Source organism: Lissotriton vulgaris, chromosome 11 (genome assembly GCF_964263255.1).
Source record: "Lissotriton vulgaris chromosome 11, aLisVul1.2, whole genome shotgun sequence".
NCBI lineage: Eukaryota > Metazoa > Chordata > Amphibia > Caudata > Salamandridae > Lissotriton > Lissotriton vulgaris.
In genome coordinates this window covers 567,742,872-567,758,336 of record NC_141699.1, presented here as the reverse complement: position 1 = coordinate 567,758,336, position 15,465 = coordinate 567,742,872, and the positions used below count along the sequence as shown (strand labels likewise).

The 15,465-nt window shown below is 45.2% G+C and overlaps 1 protein-coding gene across 1 annotated transcript in view; it reads right to left on the bottom strand.

Moving 5' to 3' along the window:
• The window catches only part of LOC147683161 (uncharacterized), a 360,314-nt gene that overhangs the window by 116,826 nt on the left and 228,023 nt on the right, over positions 1-15,465 (bottom strand). Inside the window, exon 6 of the mRNA XM_086943660.1 lies at positions 7,600-7,699. Within this exon, the coding sequence (XP_086799786.1) occupies positions 7,600-7,699 (100 nt within the window). The remainder of the gene's footprint in view (positions 1-7,599; positions 7,700-15,465) is intronic.

Here is a 15,465-nt window from a genome sequence, read left to right as displayed (position 1 = left end):
TGTGGGCCACATCCTCGAAGCAGACTTCACATTGCAAACCCAGTTGATGTTGGCACATCGGGACCTCGCACCAAAGCCGCATTACATCTCAGACAAGACTCCTCAGCTGCGCTAATCATCTTCAACACATTAACGCAGTGCTCTGCAACTCTGATTTTAAGGTACTTTGTTCAGTGGGCCTAACTGGGTCCCTGTAGCTGGGCCATGCTCCATCGCAGTCGGCCCTTAACTTGTGATTTTTTTTCCCTGTCGAGCGCAACTACATATCCAAAGTTGACGCTTTGTTCTCTTTGGTGTTATTTTGATGGAAAACTTTAAAATTGAATAACTCTTGTTCTACTAATTGGATTTTATCGTTTTGGTCTTCATTAAATGAAGTTCTATTTTTTTAACATGGTGTGGGATTCTTTTTGCGTGGTATTAAGTGTTGTGCAAATACTTTTCACATTGCCTCCAAGTTAAGCCTGACTGCTCAGTGCCAAGTTACCATGGGGTGAGCGCAGGTTAATTTCGGGTCTGATTGAAACTGTGATTAGACCAAACAGGAGGGATAGCCCGTATAAAATCCCAAATGACACGAGAGCGTGGCCAAGTTGAGATTGATTGATCTGGGGACAATAAACAAGATGCTGGATATTAGGTATGTTATATGCCCCCAGAAGAGTGATATTGTTTCTTTCTCTATATATCCCCACAGAGAATTTTTAATATATATCTAGAAGCCGGTGACCCCAAAGAGACGGCATTGTTCTGATGAAGGTGTTACGACATCAAGTAATAGAACACCGAAACGCGTCGACGCAATTGTTACCAAAATCCAAGGCCAAGGGAGTAGCAGATACTCATGTATTTTTGATACGGTCTACTATACCACCACTATCAAAGAAAGGGCCAGTGGATCTATACGAGTAGTGGCAGGAGAATTTTAAGGCCACAGTGTTAGGGGGTTTGTGAAAAGGATTTATTTGCTTATGTACTGTACTAGTGATGATTATTTTTCTTCTGTGTTGCATAATTTTATTGATTGTGATACTGTGTTTGTGTGTAATGAACTGTTATTAACTATTTGTTCAAATTTTATTGTACTTGTTCAAAGAACTTTCTTTGGATTTTTAATTGAACTTTTGAGTTTTTAATTTTATAAAAAATAAAAAAAAGATTGTGAACGTTCACTTTTTAGTGTGGAACTCTTCATCTAATGCTCCCTTCCCTAAGAATTTTGCCCTTGATTTAGCTGGAATGAATGGTCGGATGAGCAGTTAGAACCCATATAGCAATACAACACGCAGTTGCTATAGTGCACACCCACGGATTTCCCTTTGACTAATTTCGGGTCTGCCTGTATCTTACCCAGAGTAGCATTGTGGTTGCTACCTCACCAGGGGTTACACCCCAGTCAACCAGTAACCCATTTTCGAACAATGTGAAACAAGCGCAATCAGAAAAAAAAGCCAACCCAAAGTGTTGGTGAGCTAATAACCAGAATGTAATCCGGTATTTAAATTTACTGTAATTTCCGGGCACTCTTTAAAAACAATGCCCACATTAGTGTTTACAATGCACCTAGTGAAATACACAAAAGTGGGGGATTGAAAGCCTGAATTAATCTCAGCAATTGGTAATTATTCAGACAACATTCTAGTTAACCGTTTTTAGCTCAATGTACCATTTCTGACACGGACCAACCTCATCAGGCACTGCTGGCTATTCCACAAAGCTTGTAATGACCCCAAGCCCTCGGTGCTAAGTAATGCTATCTGTGGTACCTAGCTATGCCAGCAACAGCAATTGATGGATTTTAATGAGAAGGGCAGAACTGGGCTTGTCTCTCACTAACCCCAAAAAGACGGTCATCTCCCGCACTCAGATTGTAAGTAAAATACTAAAGAATTTATAATAACTTTTTCATATAGGTCGTAATACTTGGGTTATGTTGTTTAATATTACCAAATGTAATGGTACTCAATGCATTTACCCCAGAAGGATAATAGTTTGAGTTGGCCTTGCTAGGATTCAGATTGGCCCTCTGCAGGGGTCTTGAGCGCTTTGCTTGCAGAGTCACAGTACCATCCAGAAGTGATAAATGTATGCCTATTGGCTAGTTCTGCCGATCACTTGTGATGCACTTGAAAAGGAGGGGTCGCCTAACATTTGTGATTATGCTTCCTGTCAAAGACTAGAATTGGAAAATGAAAGTCCAAAATATTTCATAGCTAATCATCAGATTGAAGGCAAGCAATTTGATCTATTTTTGTAGCACCTAAAAGTGTGCTTAGAGTTGCTTCGTTCCCCACACCATCTGTATAGCGGAACGCCAGGAATGCCCAACTACTAAAACGTGTGTATAGATGCAATAGGCAGGAGGAGACAAACCCAGTTGGAGTGTAACAACCACGGTGGATCAGTGGGTTCATGCACGTTGTACAGATCCGATGACATCAGATAGAGATTATAGGAACAGCTCAGAGGAAAGTGTAGTGAAATATAAGCGGCATAATATAGGAACAACATAATCTGCTTCGGACCTGCTATCGCATGAATTAGTATGCGACAACACTGATTTGTGGATCTGTAATTGTGTTGGATCCACTGAAAAAGACAATGCCAAAGGAAGATCAGCACAAAGCAGAGTTTCCAACTTGGTTGGCTTCGCACAAAGTACACTCGTTCATTCGGAGCTTTCACAGACTTTTTTCCACTCACAAATCAGGATTACGAGGTTGCGTGTCCCATTTCCCTTCCTAGCTTTTTTATTTACTTTTTACATCTGGGTATTTTATTAACCTTTAAAACCAAGTTCCCCATTTGCCCTCTTCTGTGCAGGCGTCACAGTGTCATGGCTCAAAGCGCTCACAGACACAAAGAACCTCAAGGTTCTGCAACATAGCAACAGCAATCCGTTAGAAAACGTTTTTACGAATAAGTTATGCTTGACAATTGACTCATATGATATGGGGTTGTAACAGATGTAAATGCAGCAGAGTATAGCAGTATGTCTGTTTTCCTGAACCTATCTCCGTGTAAAGAGGGGCGGAGCAGCCCTTCTCACCTCACTCCCCACCCCAACTCCCCACGCCTGGTTCCAGATCGATTGCTCACAGCAGTCCATTGCTTGGTGACTGGGAACAGTCAAAAGTAGGTGTCTAGACACCGCAGGATGTGTAGTGTTCAATGTCTGGAAGGGTTCTGAGGCTATTGAAAGATGACGACATTCCCCCTTCACAACGAGGACCTTCTGGTTTGCAAAGAAACTCCAATCAATACATTACATACTATCTGCAGTCTTTAGCCGGCGAGTGTACAGCCGAACATTGGATAGGACAGACCTTCGCGTAGTCGATGCCTGCCACCCGCTGGACAGAGTTGATAACTACAAGAAATATTTATTGATTGAATGAACTCTTCCCACTCCAGAAGAGAACATGTGTTTCTACAAATGTGAACACAATTGCCCCACCATGTAAACTGCAAGAAATAAAAACATTTTTTTTACATCCGCTTCCGAGGAAGATTACACGGATAAAGTGGTCTGCATGCTCAAAATGCAGACCTCTGAAGCCAAAAAGTATGAATGTTGCCTGGTTCGATGTCCAGAAACATCTTTGACATGGGAATTACGAAACTGGCAATACTTTATTTGGTTCGTTAGGGTTATTATCGGAATTATTGACGACCTTTTTTGTTTTCATAAACTGTGCATACATGTGAAAGGCAAATATTTAATGTTACTTTATTAGTCAACAATGCCAATGCTTTGGAAAGAAACAGGATGTATAACCTTTACTTGGCAATTTCAACTGATTTAATCATTCTAATCCCAAAATTCATCGGATCAAAACGTGTATGGTTCGAATTCAAATCTTTATTCTAGAACAAAGCCAAAGAAGGTAGTACAGGCATATTTAACCACCTAGAGGCCGAGCACATGGTCATGCATTTCTTGGCATCAATGATCTGAAACGAACATTTGCCAACCTAACTTCCAAACGGACCACCCACCCCGCATTCATACAGCTTCCTTCAATGAGTACAAGACAACTACATCCTACATTTAAGTTCATATCCCGATCCGGCTTTAGTCACTCACCGACAAATGCAGGAGGCGGAGATATTTTGGGCACATTCATTCCTGAAAGTCCTGCGAAAGAAGAGACAACTAAGGGTGCCATAGTTCTTCAAAAGATGCACCTTGGTGAACAAGAGTGAACTAATTTTTTTCCATGGCAAGCATATTCCACAAGCGGTGAAGCCATCCCAGGTGAGTGGACACATATACCGATCACAAATATAAAAGAGTATTCCGTACAGCTGCCCCCAGGGCTAGTCCTATCTGCCTCCCCGACAGTGTTTTTAATGGGTAATTAAAAGGATTAGGTAAGCACAGCAATGTGTAGGAGGGAAATTAGGTAATTGTATATTAAGGTGCAAGTCGATATAATCGATTCCTTGTGTCCAGTAAGTGAGGAGTTGGGGGCAATCCCAAAGTAAGTGTACCAAGGTCCCCTGAGCACCACAGCCTCTCCAAAATTCTAGGCTACATTCTGGGTTCGCTCTATGTAAACGTACAGGGCGAAATACCAATATGTGACCATTATAGTGAATGTTTCGGCGAGTGCTGCATGACAGGCTGTGTCTCTGGCCCTATAGTATCTCCCCCCCCCCCCCCCAATTCGTTATTGATGAACTGTCTTCCTTGATCTTTTTCCCCATTGGCTCTGACTGGCCTTATACATTTGCCTGTTGCGCTGCTTCACGAGTGTATATGGCTCAGAAATGAGCCGACCGTCCGAGTATTTGCTGCTGGCCGAGGCACCCACAGGAGGCCACTAGAGAGTTCAGCACTCTAGTGTCGCCTAGGCACCCCCCCAGCCCCCCACCCCCGGCCCCTTCAGGGGCAGGGAATCTGGTTGGAGCCCCCCTCCCCTGCAGCCTGGTTGCAGCGCACGAGGGGCGTCACTATGCATAGTTGATTAAAAAAGAATCACTCCATCCTCGATCGTATACCCCATTGAGCGGCAGTTTGTCTGCTGCCACGGATCCACAACTTAAAACAAGCATTTGCAATGCAATAGGTCTCGCATTAGGAAAGTGGGAGCTATTGGCACATTTTTTAAATATATGTTGGCTTTCAAAATATATAAATTAATAGCATTGTTATTCACAAAGCCAATAGCTTACACTTTCCTAATGCAAGTCCTATTGGCTATGGCAATGCCTGTTGGTAGCAAGCAAGGAAGTGCTGTGGTGGTGCCCCCGAGTGATGTGGTGGTGGTGCCACCTGAGTGATGTGGTGGTGGTGCCACCTGAGTGATGTGGTGGTGGTGCCACCTGAGTGATGTGGTGGTGGTGCCACCTGAGTGATGTGGTGGTGGTGCCACCTGAGTGATGTGGTGGTGGTGCCACCTGAGTGATGTGGTGGGTGAGGGTGTGTGAGCGGGTTGTGAGGGTGTGTGGGTGTGTTAGTGTGAAGGGGTGGGAGGGTGGGTGTGTTAGTGTGAAGGGGTGGGAGAGTGAGGGTGACGGGAGTGAGGGTGACGGGGTGAGGGTCCGAAGTAAATGGTGGCAGGGCAGAAATCATAAGACAGAGAGAAGAAACTGCACGGTGACTGCGTCAGTCAGTTTCAGAATCAGGAGGGGCAGAGTCAGTACAGTCAGCGAGGGAACAAAGTGTCTAGAGGCAAAGTATAGCGGATGTAGCATTGCAGCTAGCAAGTAGAGTGTTTTCAAGCCGAGTGTCCCTAGAGAGATGGCAACACAGCAACAGCATTTGAGGAGCAAGGCTCTGTAACCAAGCACGGTAGGCTTTCACTTTCATCCAGAAACAAGCTCTCAGCATTGCTGTGGCGGAGGGGGGGGGGGGGGGGGGGGGGAGAGCGGCAGCCTTTGAAGTCTGATGCAGAGGCACAGACAAATGATGGTGTGTTATGTGGCTGGCGATGGTGTGCACGCGCATAGATCACATTAACTGTATGCGATCCGCAGCCGTTTAGGTAGACTTTTCTTTTCCGTTTACTATAATATCGCCGGAGCATTGGCTCAGGGGAGACCTAAAAAATTCTCAGATTGAGTTTTACAAAACTTGTTAAGTGTGTTAAAATTCAAAAGCATTTGTCCTCAGATCTGTCAAATTTCAGTTAAAAAAAAGTGTCACAGCTAGCTTTAATGAACCAAAAAGTAAAACATTCTCCTGCCTGGGCCAAAGGCTTTGCAAAAACAACAATTGATGGACAAAATGCGGAACAATGTCATACATTTACTTCAGTGCAGAGATCTGGGCCTAAATCCATCGTTGTTTGCTCACCATGCCCTTCCAGTTAGAACCTAGCCATATGCAATTCAGTCCTGACCCTGTGGCTCATGGGAACAGTCCAGCCCGAACTGCCAAGCCAGGTCCAGGGCTGTTCCCATGAGGCTCAGGCTCAGACTGATTTGCATATGGCCATGTCTGAACTGGGGTGGCGGAGTGAGCTAAAGAATGATGATGGATTAAAGTCAGATCAGTTGACCGGGGGTGGGGGGGTTCTTGCAATGTTTAACACTCCGTCCATCATCCCCTTTGGTTTTGCTTTGGGTCAAAGGCTCAGCATCGTCTTCTCCTGCTGATGGGCAGAGTATTCCCTCCCACCCGAAGTGAGTGAGCGTTTTAAAATATCCTCTCACTAGAACAGTGGCTTTGAAACTTTATACTTCGCCCTCTTAGAAATAATTTTCCTGGTTCCCCTCCGTGACGCAGTTTAAAATTGCATAACCAAGACTCTGGAATCCCCCAGTCTAATCACGTTGAAAGTCCATTCCATCAGGAACATCATGTCCCAGTGCTGGACTGTTCTTTCATCAATAAGCAATTACTAGTAGGTCACCAACTTCGTATGGTTGAAATGAACCATGCCTACAAATCCCACAATGCATTTGGTCTTAAAGGAAAGAAGAGGACTGGAACACCGTGTCTGATGACGGGGTATTCTGCCAATCTTAGAAAGGCTAATTACTTCAAATTACTTCAAATTTGAATTTACTTCAACTTACATATACCACACCCCCTCGTTCACCCCCACCGCACATCAATTAAAGAGAGGGCTACAGGCGTCTCATGCTTTGCTTCACAGCAGGAAGCAGACTGTCGACAACAGGCACTAGATTTACAGAGCACCCCTTTTAGTTGGAGGTTTTGCGTCTTCGTGTAATAGCTCAGCACCACAGTTTGGAGTCCTCTGCACTATGACCACGATGCTGTGATGTCAACTCAACAGCCCTTTCAATGGGACCAGAAAGCAGCGCTTAGAGGCAAATCTATTGTGGTTGTTTCCTCAACAGGACATCTGGCACCTCGTCAAGGTTGCTAGGCAGGAGGACGAAACCTACTTGCAATACAAAAGTTAAACTGCGAAGTGACTAACATTCTACTGCTAGTCCTTCTCGCAATTAGAGAACAAAAAAACAGCAACATGTACAATCTCAGCCAACCCGGTCTCTAAAAACCTAGGACAGATACGTCTTTGAGAAAGTCAGGGGTTTGAGTTATGGCGAGTGGGTCGGGCCAGCTGAAACCAATTGAATCTTTAAATGTTTGTTTAATGTTCTAGATCTCGCGTGTCTTACCCAATGGAGCCTGGTGGTACAGGTGGGGGGACAGGAGGCAGCGCTGAATGTCCTGGGGACAAGCTTTCTGCTTGGTGCAAACGTTTTTGCAGAACAGCATCTACAAAATAATGCGGGGGAACAAAACTACTCATTAATGGACCAAAATAGGCATAATCATCAAATACTTTATTTCGGCGAGTAGCCATAAAAGCCCATACATCATGTTACACAAGTGCAATAAAATCATTAAAACCGTCTCAATAAATATTGAAAGAAAACAAGTAAAGGAAGCAAAAAATAAAGTGTGGGAAACTCATTCTTGATATCAAAAAGTATTAGGATAGATCTAATCCATACATGTTACTGATAATTCAAATCCATTGCAAAAACAGCAGGGAATTCATTGAACAACCAGTTGCATAAAACACACAGTACATACAGATCCCCAAACCTATTCTGATGGTAATAGAGCAACCCATTTCTGTCTACGTCCCCTCATGTGAGATAGAAAACACGAGGCTTCAAATACGATCAGTTGGGCTGTGTTATATGGGAGTATTCTTGATGCAATTCTAGAATCCCTGGCAGGTTGTGACCGTTGTAGGATCCATACCATCCTGTAAGCATGGTACTATGGACAAAAGAACAGGAAAATATCAATGGATATCTTTGTCAGAGCAGAAGGGGCAACTCCTCTCCAGTTTGGAAAGGAAACAATGCCATCTTGCAGTATAGGTTTGAAGCCGCAGTGTCCCTATCCGAAATGTATTATGCAGAGTTCTAGCAGCCGGGGGCTCAATTGCATTCATATACTGTTCCAGTGAGTGGGCATCCGTAAACTCCAGAAAGGCTGAGCTCAAAGGGCACACCCTCCCAGTCCTATAGAGCCCTCCATCTACGAGACTCCAGCACATCCTTCTAAGAATGGACTTGGACACACTACACGCAGTCTCTGGGTTCACCCATAGGTTCTCACACCCGATCTTTGTTAAGCAGCGTTTGATAAACCCAAACCTTGGGATCCTAGCGGCCCCATGGAGCTTTAAGATTTTATCTAAACCCACCTTATAGGGCACTAGATCTAACAAGCATTTGCAATGCAATAGGTCTCGCATTAGGAAAGCTTGAGCTATTGGTATTGTAAATGACACATTTTTATTTAGGTTTTGTTTTTGAAAATAGCGCAATGAATAGCTTTGTCATTTACAATGCCAATAGTTATAACTTTCGCAAATGTAACACCTTTAGCATTTGTAATGCAATATATGTTGTATTTACGTGACTTACATGTATTGATATAAAAAATAAATAATACTTAAATAAAAGTTATTATAATTTATAATGGCAATAGCATAAAGTTTTGTAAATAATTTGTGAAGATTATGTTCAGTGTATATTGTGACGAAAATCCAAGAACAGAAGTGAAATATTAACATCTTTTTGTTACATTTGTAATAAAGCTTCAAACATTGAGAGAACATATTTGAACCAGGTGTTGTTGAAGGGTTGCACTGATTGATGCTGTGGTGGTGCTGAGTGATGTTGAGATGGCGAACAAGTGATGCTGTGGCGTTCAGTGATGCTGTGGTAGCACATAGTGATATTGTGGTGCCCCTGAGTGATGCTGCGGTGGTGCGGAGTGATGCTGTATGCTATGCTAGGTTTTGTTTTGCTATCCTATGTTTTGTTATGCTATGTTTTGCTATCCTTTGCTTTAATTTGTTTTGTTATGTTATGCTATGTTGTGTTGTGTTTTGCTATCCTATGTTGTGTTGTGTTTTGCTATCCTATGTTTTGCTAACCTATGTTTTGTTGTGTTTTGCAATGTTTTTTTATGCTATGCTGGAGGTGAGGGGGTGTGAGGGTGAGGGGGTGTGAGGGCGAGAGTGGGCGAGAGTGGGCGAGAGTGAGTGAGAGGGTGGGTGTGTGAGGGGGTTGTGATGGTGAGGGGGTTGTGATGGTGAGGGGGTGGTGAGGGGGTTGTGAGGGTGAGGGGGTTGTGAGGGTGAGGGGATTGTGAGGGGGTTGTGAGGGTGAGGGGGTTATGAGGGGGTTTTGAGGGTGAGGGGGGAGGGTGAGGGTGAGGGAGGGAGGGAGGGAGGGAGGGAGGGGGAGGGAGGGGGAGGGAGGGGGAGGGAGGGGGAGGGAGGGGGAGGGAGGGTGAGGGAGGGAGAGGGAGGGAGAGGGGGTGAGGGTGAGGGAGGGAGGGGGAGGGAGGGAAGGAGGGAGGGGGAGGGAGGGAAGGAGGGAGGGGGAGGGAGGGAAGGAGGGAGGGGGAGGGAGGGGGAGGGATGGAGGGGGAGGGAGGGAGGGAGGGAGAGTGAGGAGGTGTGAGGGTCCCAAGTAAATGGTGGCAGGGCAGACATCATAAGACAGATAAGAGACTGCGTCATGACTGCGTTGGTCAGTTTCAGAATCAGGAGGGGCAGAGTCAGCACAGTCTGCGAGGGATCAACGTGTGTAGAGGCAAATCATAGCGGATGTAGCATTGCAGCTAGCAAGTCAAGTGTTTTCAAGCAGAGTGTCCCTAGAGAGACAGCAACAGCATTTGAGGAGCAAGGCTACTGTAAACAAGCACGGTAGGCTTTCACTTTCGTCCAGAAAAAAAATACGAGAAAGGTGCAGAGAACGCCGAACAAAACACAGCTTCCCCGTGAAATGGATGCACAGCTTCCCCGCGAAATGGATGCAAAAAAAATCAAGCTCTCGGCATTGCTGTGGCGAGGGGTGGGATAGCGGGAGCGCATTCCTTTGAAGTCTGATGCCAAGGTTCAGACAAATGGTGGTGTGCGATGTGCAAGCGGGGGCAGGGGAGCGGCAGCCTTTGAAGTCTGATGCAGAGGCACAGACAAATGGTGGTGTGTGATGTGGCTGGCTCTGTGCACGTGCATAGCTCACATGAACTGTACGCAATCCGCAGGGTAGGTAGACTTTTCTTTTCCGCTTACTATAATCTCTCCCATTTATCCCTGCGGGATATAATAGGTGAGACCTAAAAAGGACCAAATCCTCCTCCAATACATCAAAGGTCTGAGTCTTACTCTGTGGACGAGGGATCTGATACCAAGGTCTAACCGAAGGGGGGCAAATGAGGTACTAGCAGGAAGGTTGGTGAGGAGTTGCAGAAAAATGGATTGTCCACCGGCTCCATATCATTTGCATTATCATACCCCCATAGTTCGTCACAATATAATGACCCCTCCCAGTGCTTGTAGATTGTAAATTTGTAGTGCAGAGGTTACTGGATACAAGTGGAGCCCTGCAGGCCCTCAAGATACCTTCTGTGTACTGCTCCAATCTAAGTTTACACTTCTGGATCTGGGGAGACTAGCCAAAATACTCATTAAGGGTGTTCCCTAGATATTCAAATATACGGACCCTCTCCAATGGAACACCAGGTGTGACCGGGTGGTATTGCTACGATTCAAATTCAGTATACTTCGTTTTATTAAGGTTGATCTCCAGCCCTCACTTCCTGCATTAGACACTAAACTGGTTTTAGATGCCCCCTGGGGGATTTTGATACCAGAAGAGTGTCATCTGCAAACAGGAGCACCAGGACCTTCCTGTTAGCCAGACTCGGGCCATCGTGCTTGCATTGCTCCCATCGGGCCACCAAATCATTAATGAATAACTGGAACCGGGTCGGAGCTAAACCGCACCCTTGTCTTACAACCAGAGTCACTAGAATGGGGTCTGTCAACCCCCCAGAAAAGCCACACCTAGCCTGGACATATTTACTCCGATGGAGCCTGCTGATGACAAACTAAATATTTTGGAACACCCTGGCCAGTCAGAACCTTCAGCAGGGCCTCCCTAGGGGCAAGATCAGACGCAGACCGAAACTGCATATAGGCAACCGCCACCCAGTGGAACATATTTCCAGTAAATTAGTGCAACTGGAGAACTTGGTCCGTAGTGCTAGTCCCTGCACTGAACCAAACATAAAGGAGAGTCAGCACTCCTGCATATTCCATCCAAGTTTGTAGTCAATAAAATTCAACTAAAAAGCTTCTGCTGGCTCCGTCAGAGACGCTCAGGTACTTACAGATCACTCACGCGGTGTCCTCAGCCCTACCTAGGGACAGTCCTCTCCCAGATTCCAATCCCCTGGAGGACCGCCTGTTGTTGGATCCCATGGACCGTAAGGCCATCTCGCTCACCTACAAGAAGTTGGTCAATATTCACTCCGACCCGATGTTGAAACTTAGAGAGGGGTGGGAGAGAGATTTGGGAGAAATGGAGAAGGACAAGTGGCAGGGCGCTCTAGTTTCACCCCAAGAAATAGCCATCCCGATGTGCTTGCGTCTGCTCCAACTCAAGATCCTCCATCGAGCATATTTCAAAGCCAAACTCCTATTCCGGCTCAGTAGATGCCATGATCCACTCTGCCTTCGACATTGCAATCAGGAGGGCACCTTTTTCCATATTATATGGGATTGCCCACATATTCACGACTACTAGGCGAGAATCTCCAGTCAACTCGAGAGGGCGGGAGGTAAATTCCTTGATTTGTCTCCCCAATTATGCTTAACATTTGGGGGCGCCCGATCTCACACAGGCTGAGCAGACATAGGCCTCCATGGGCTTCATCATAGCGAAACGGAACATTGCACAACACTGGGGGGTGGCTACGGTTCCGCGCCTGGTTGACTGGGCAAACGACATGGACAGCGCCATGGTGGCCGAAAATTCATCATTCGAGAGTCGAGGTTGCCCCAAAAAGTGGGACTAGAAGTGGGGGAAATGGAATAGGTAGAGAGAAGACATCTGCATTTCTCCAACGGTGGAACTCCAGAGAGACAGACAAGCGCTGATGGCCCAGTTGACTGCAAAGGTGCTGGCTTCTCCCCCGTAGGGATGACGTTCTATATCTCTCCATCCCCCGCTCCCTGTTGCTCTCTGCTTGCAGTTGATGTATAATCTGGTCTTTCATTACTGCCAGGAAATGTATAATTAATGTCTCTTCCCATGTATCCCCATTCCACATGGGATGAACAGCACTATGTAGAATGCTTGTATGTACTGGAGAGTGTATATTGTACAGTGACTATTTTGTATGTACCGGTCTTTGGTTGGTGTGTTCTCATTCAAAAAATAAAAAAATATATAAAAAAACAAACAGATTATCTCAACAGCCAAACACATGTAGTAAAGAGAAGGTATAAACATCAGATGCAGCAACCAATAAAAATGCATTGTGGAAAATGAAAAAAAAAAAGCTTCTGCGAGCTAGCAATAAGCCTTATAGGCCGACAGTAGGATGGGAAGAACCTTAAGCCCTTTTTAACGACTTGGACCAAAATAATATTGCAGTGCTGTACGTACTGTACCATAAAATATCCAAAATAAAAATTTGCACATCTGATATTACAACTTCACTAGAAATCTGCAGAGAGCTTAGTCATCTATGATGGTGAAAAAATATGCTGAGGGAGCCTGTAATTCTTTAATGTAATAGAGGACAATAAGGACAGAGGATAAAAATTGTAAATAATTATTAATTCAATTTGGATGGATAAAAGGCAACTACATTCATGTCAGAATTTTACCATGTAATCTCCCAACTGCACAGATTTCTACCCTTCACTATATTTGGAAAAGGACCATGCAAATAAACTGCCATAGGCACATCATTCAAGCGTAATTAAGACCAAGAAGTAGACACGACCATGAGAAGCAGTAGGTGACCCTGTAGAGCCTAAACTGGGTTTAAGATTTTTTGGTAAATGCACAAGTTCTGCTGCCATGTACTCTCTAAATAAGAGACTGACCAAAGTGTTCACATACACAATATTATTATTAATGCATTCTTGGTAAAGCGCATGGCTACCCATAGGCATCCCAGCGCTAGGTGCAATCACTAGAACATTACAGTCTCACGACAATAGAAGTACCTATCGACCCATATGCTGGATAATGAAACGCTCCTGCAGGACATACACTCCTCGAGAGACCCCCTTGAGGGACGAAAAGAAGAAGTCGGTTCGGAAGTCCCCGTGCTCCGACAAGATCTTCGTAATGTTTCTGAGAGTAACCCATGACGAAAGAAGAATATCAGAAGTAGAGGATGGGACGCATCCTCTTCACAAGGTAGTCCAGGAACTGCAAATCACCTAGAAAAATGTGGCCTGAAGGGTGGTTGACATGCAAACCCCCCTCCCCCAAAAAAACGCAAACGAAGGAACAAGCTATGTTTTATTGGCCTTCTGGAAGGGATCAACACTGGCACGGGGGCATTTCTGGAAAAATGGTTTAAAGACTACCTCCCACCAGCACCTTCTCCAGATGCTTTGTGACTCAGAGGAACCAAAGGGCTTTGAGTGCCAAGACAACTGTGTGCACCCCCACGCCCACTTATTACTCGATCCTGACCTACCAAGATCAGGACTTGATACTGCAGGAAATGAAGCCTATGGGAGAGAGCCACCATGCCCAATCTAAAAATATCCATAGAAATACCACATCGGCGCACCTTTGATTCAGTCAAAATGAAACTCCAGACGACCATACAATACATGCTGCCATTCCCAGCCAAGATTAAAGTTATATTTGAGGGAAAGGCCGACTTTTTTCAAATGCCAAAGGAGGCACTGACCATACAGAGGAGCTCCCACCCCCTGGCTGAGCAGATCTGATTGGGAACAACAACATGGAGATATGCTTAAGGGAGCGAGGCCCAAAACACAGAGGACGAGCAGGGGACACTGTGGAGGCACTACAAGTAACATGCAAACAGGGACAGACCTTCCGATAAAGGGTCAGACCTCGAAACCGGGTCTATCATTGAACACAGAGGACGGCATGGTCTGGCGAGTAAAGAAGAAACCACAAGAGAGGCGCCGAGAAGACACCACCACTAACATATCTGAAAAATGAACATTCAACAGACTCTGAAAAGGACCACTCTTTGCTGGTATAAATAGCAAATTTGAAAACAGTCAGTGGCCCAAAAATCCCTGAATCTGGCATGGATACACCACGAGATGAGAGTTAACTGAATGAGCTAACGGGCCCGGTGGAGAGCTGGAGGAAGCAAAGTCAACAGCCTGCATCCCCCAGTGCCCTTGGCTGCAAGTGCGAAATTTTGTTTGTCTACCTTTGTTCTTTTACCCCAACAGGAACCATACTAACTAATTCATGACCAAGTTGGGGGGTTTCTAAGGTTCCAGGGAGGAATTTTGAACAAGGGAGAAAGGCCTCTCAGATCTACCTGCGACACATTCATCATTTATTTATTTTATAGTTTTATAGAGCGCGAACCAGAGCCGTGAGGGTATCAGAGCGCTTTACAGGATTGAGGGGGAGGAGTACAAAGCGTAAGGACAGGAGGGATTAAATTGGGAGAGATAGGAATACATTACACGGGAGGAGCACGCAGTCTAAAGTTCAAGCTACATGTGGGATAAAAATCAAAGCAGGCAAATATAATATAAAAAAAGCTACATTATACAGGAGGGGCAAGCCGTCTGAGGTCCAAGCTACTACATGTGGGATAGAAATTAAAGCAGGTAGGTGTAATATACAGGAAGGCAAGTCTCAGCTCTTGGGGGGATGCCCAGGAGTGCAGAAAAATGTATCATCTGTGGAGGCCGTGGATAATGCTGCAGTGCAGGGTGGAACATGCCGATGAGGTGATTGTAAAGTATTCATTAGATGAGGTATTTTCCCATTAAGAAAGTTTTGGTCTCCTTAAAGTGTGCCAAGGACGGAAGTCTTCTGATGGCGGGTGGGAGAGAGTTCCAGATTCTTGGAGTGGCCCCAGAGAAGGCACAATTGTAGGTTTTTTTTCTCCCAGAAGCGTGCTGGTTGCAGCAGCAGGTCTTTGGCAGATTGGGAGTTTCTGGCTCTTCCAGAGATCACAAGTTTTGTGCGAGAAATGTA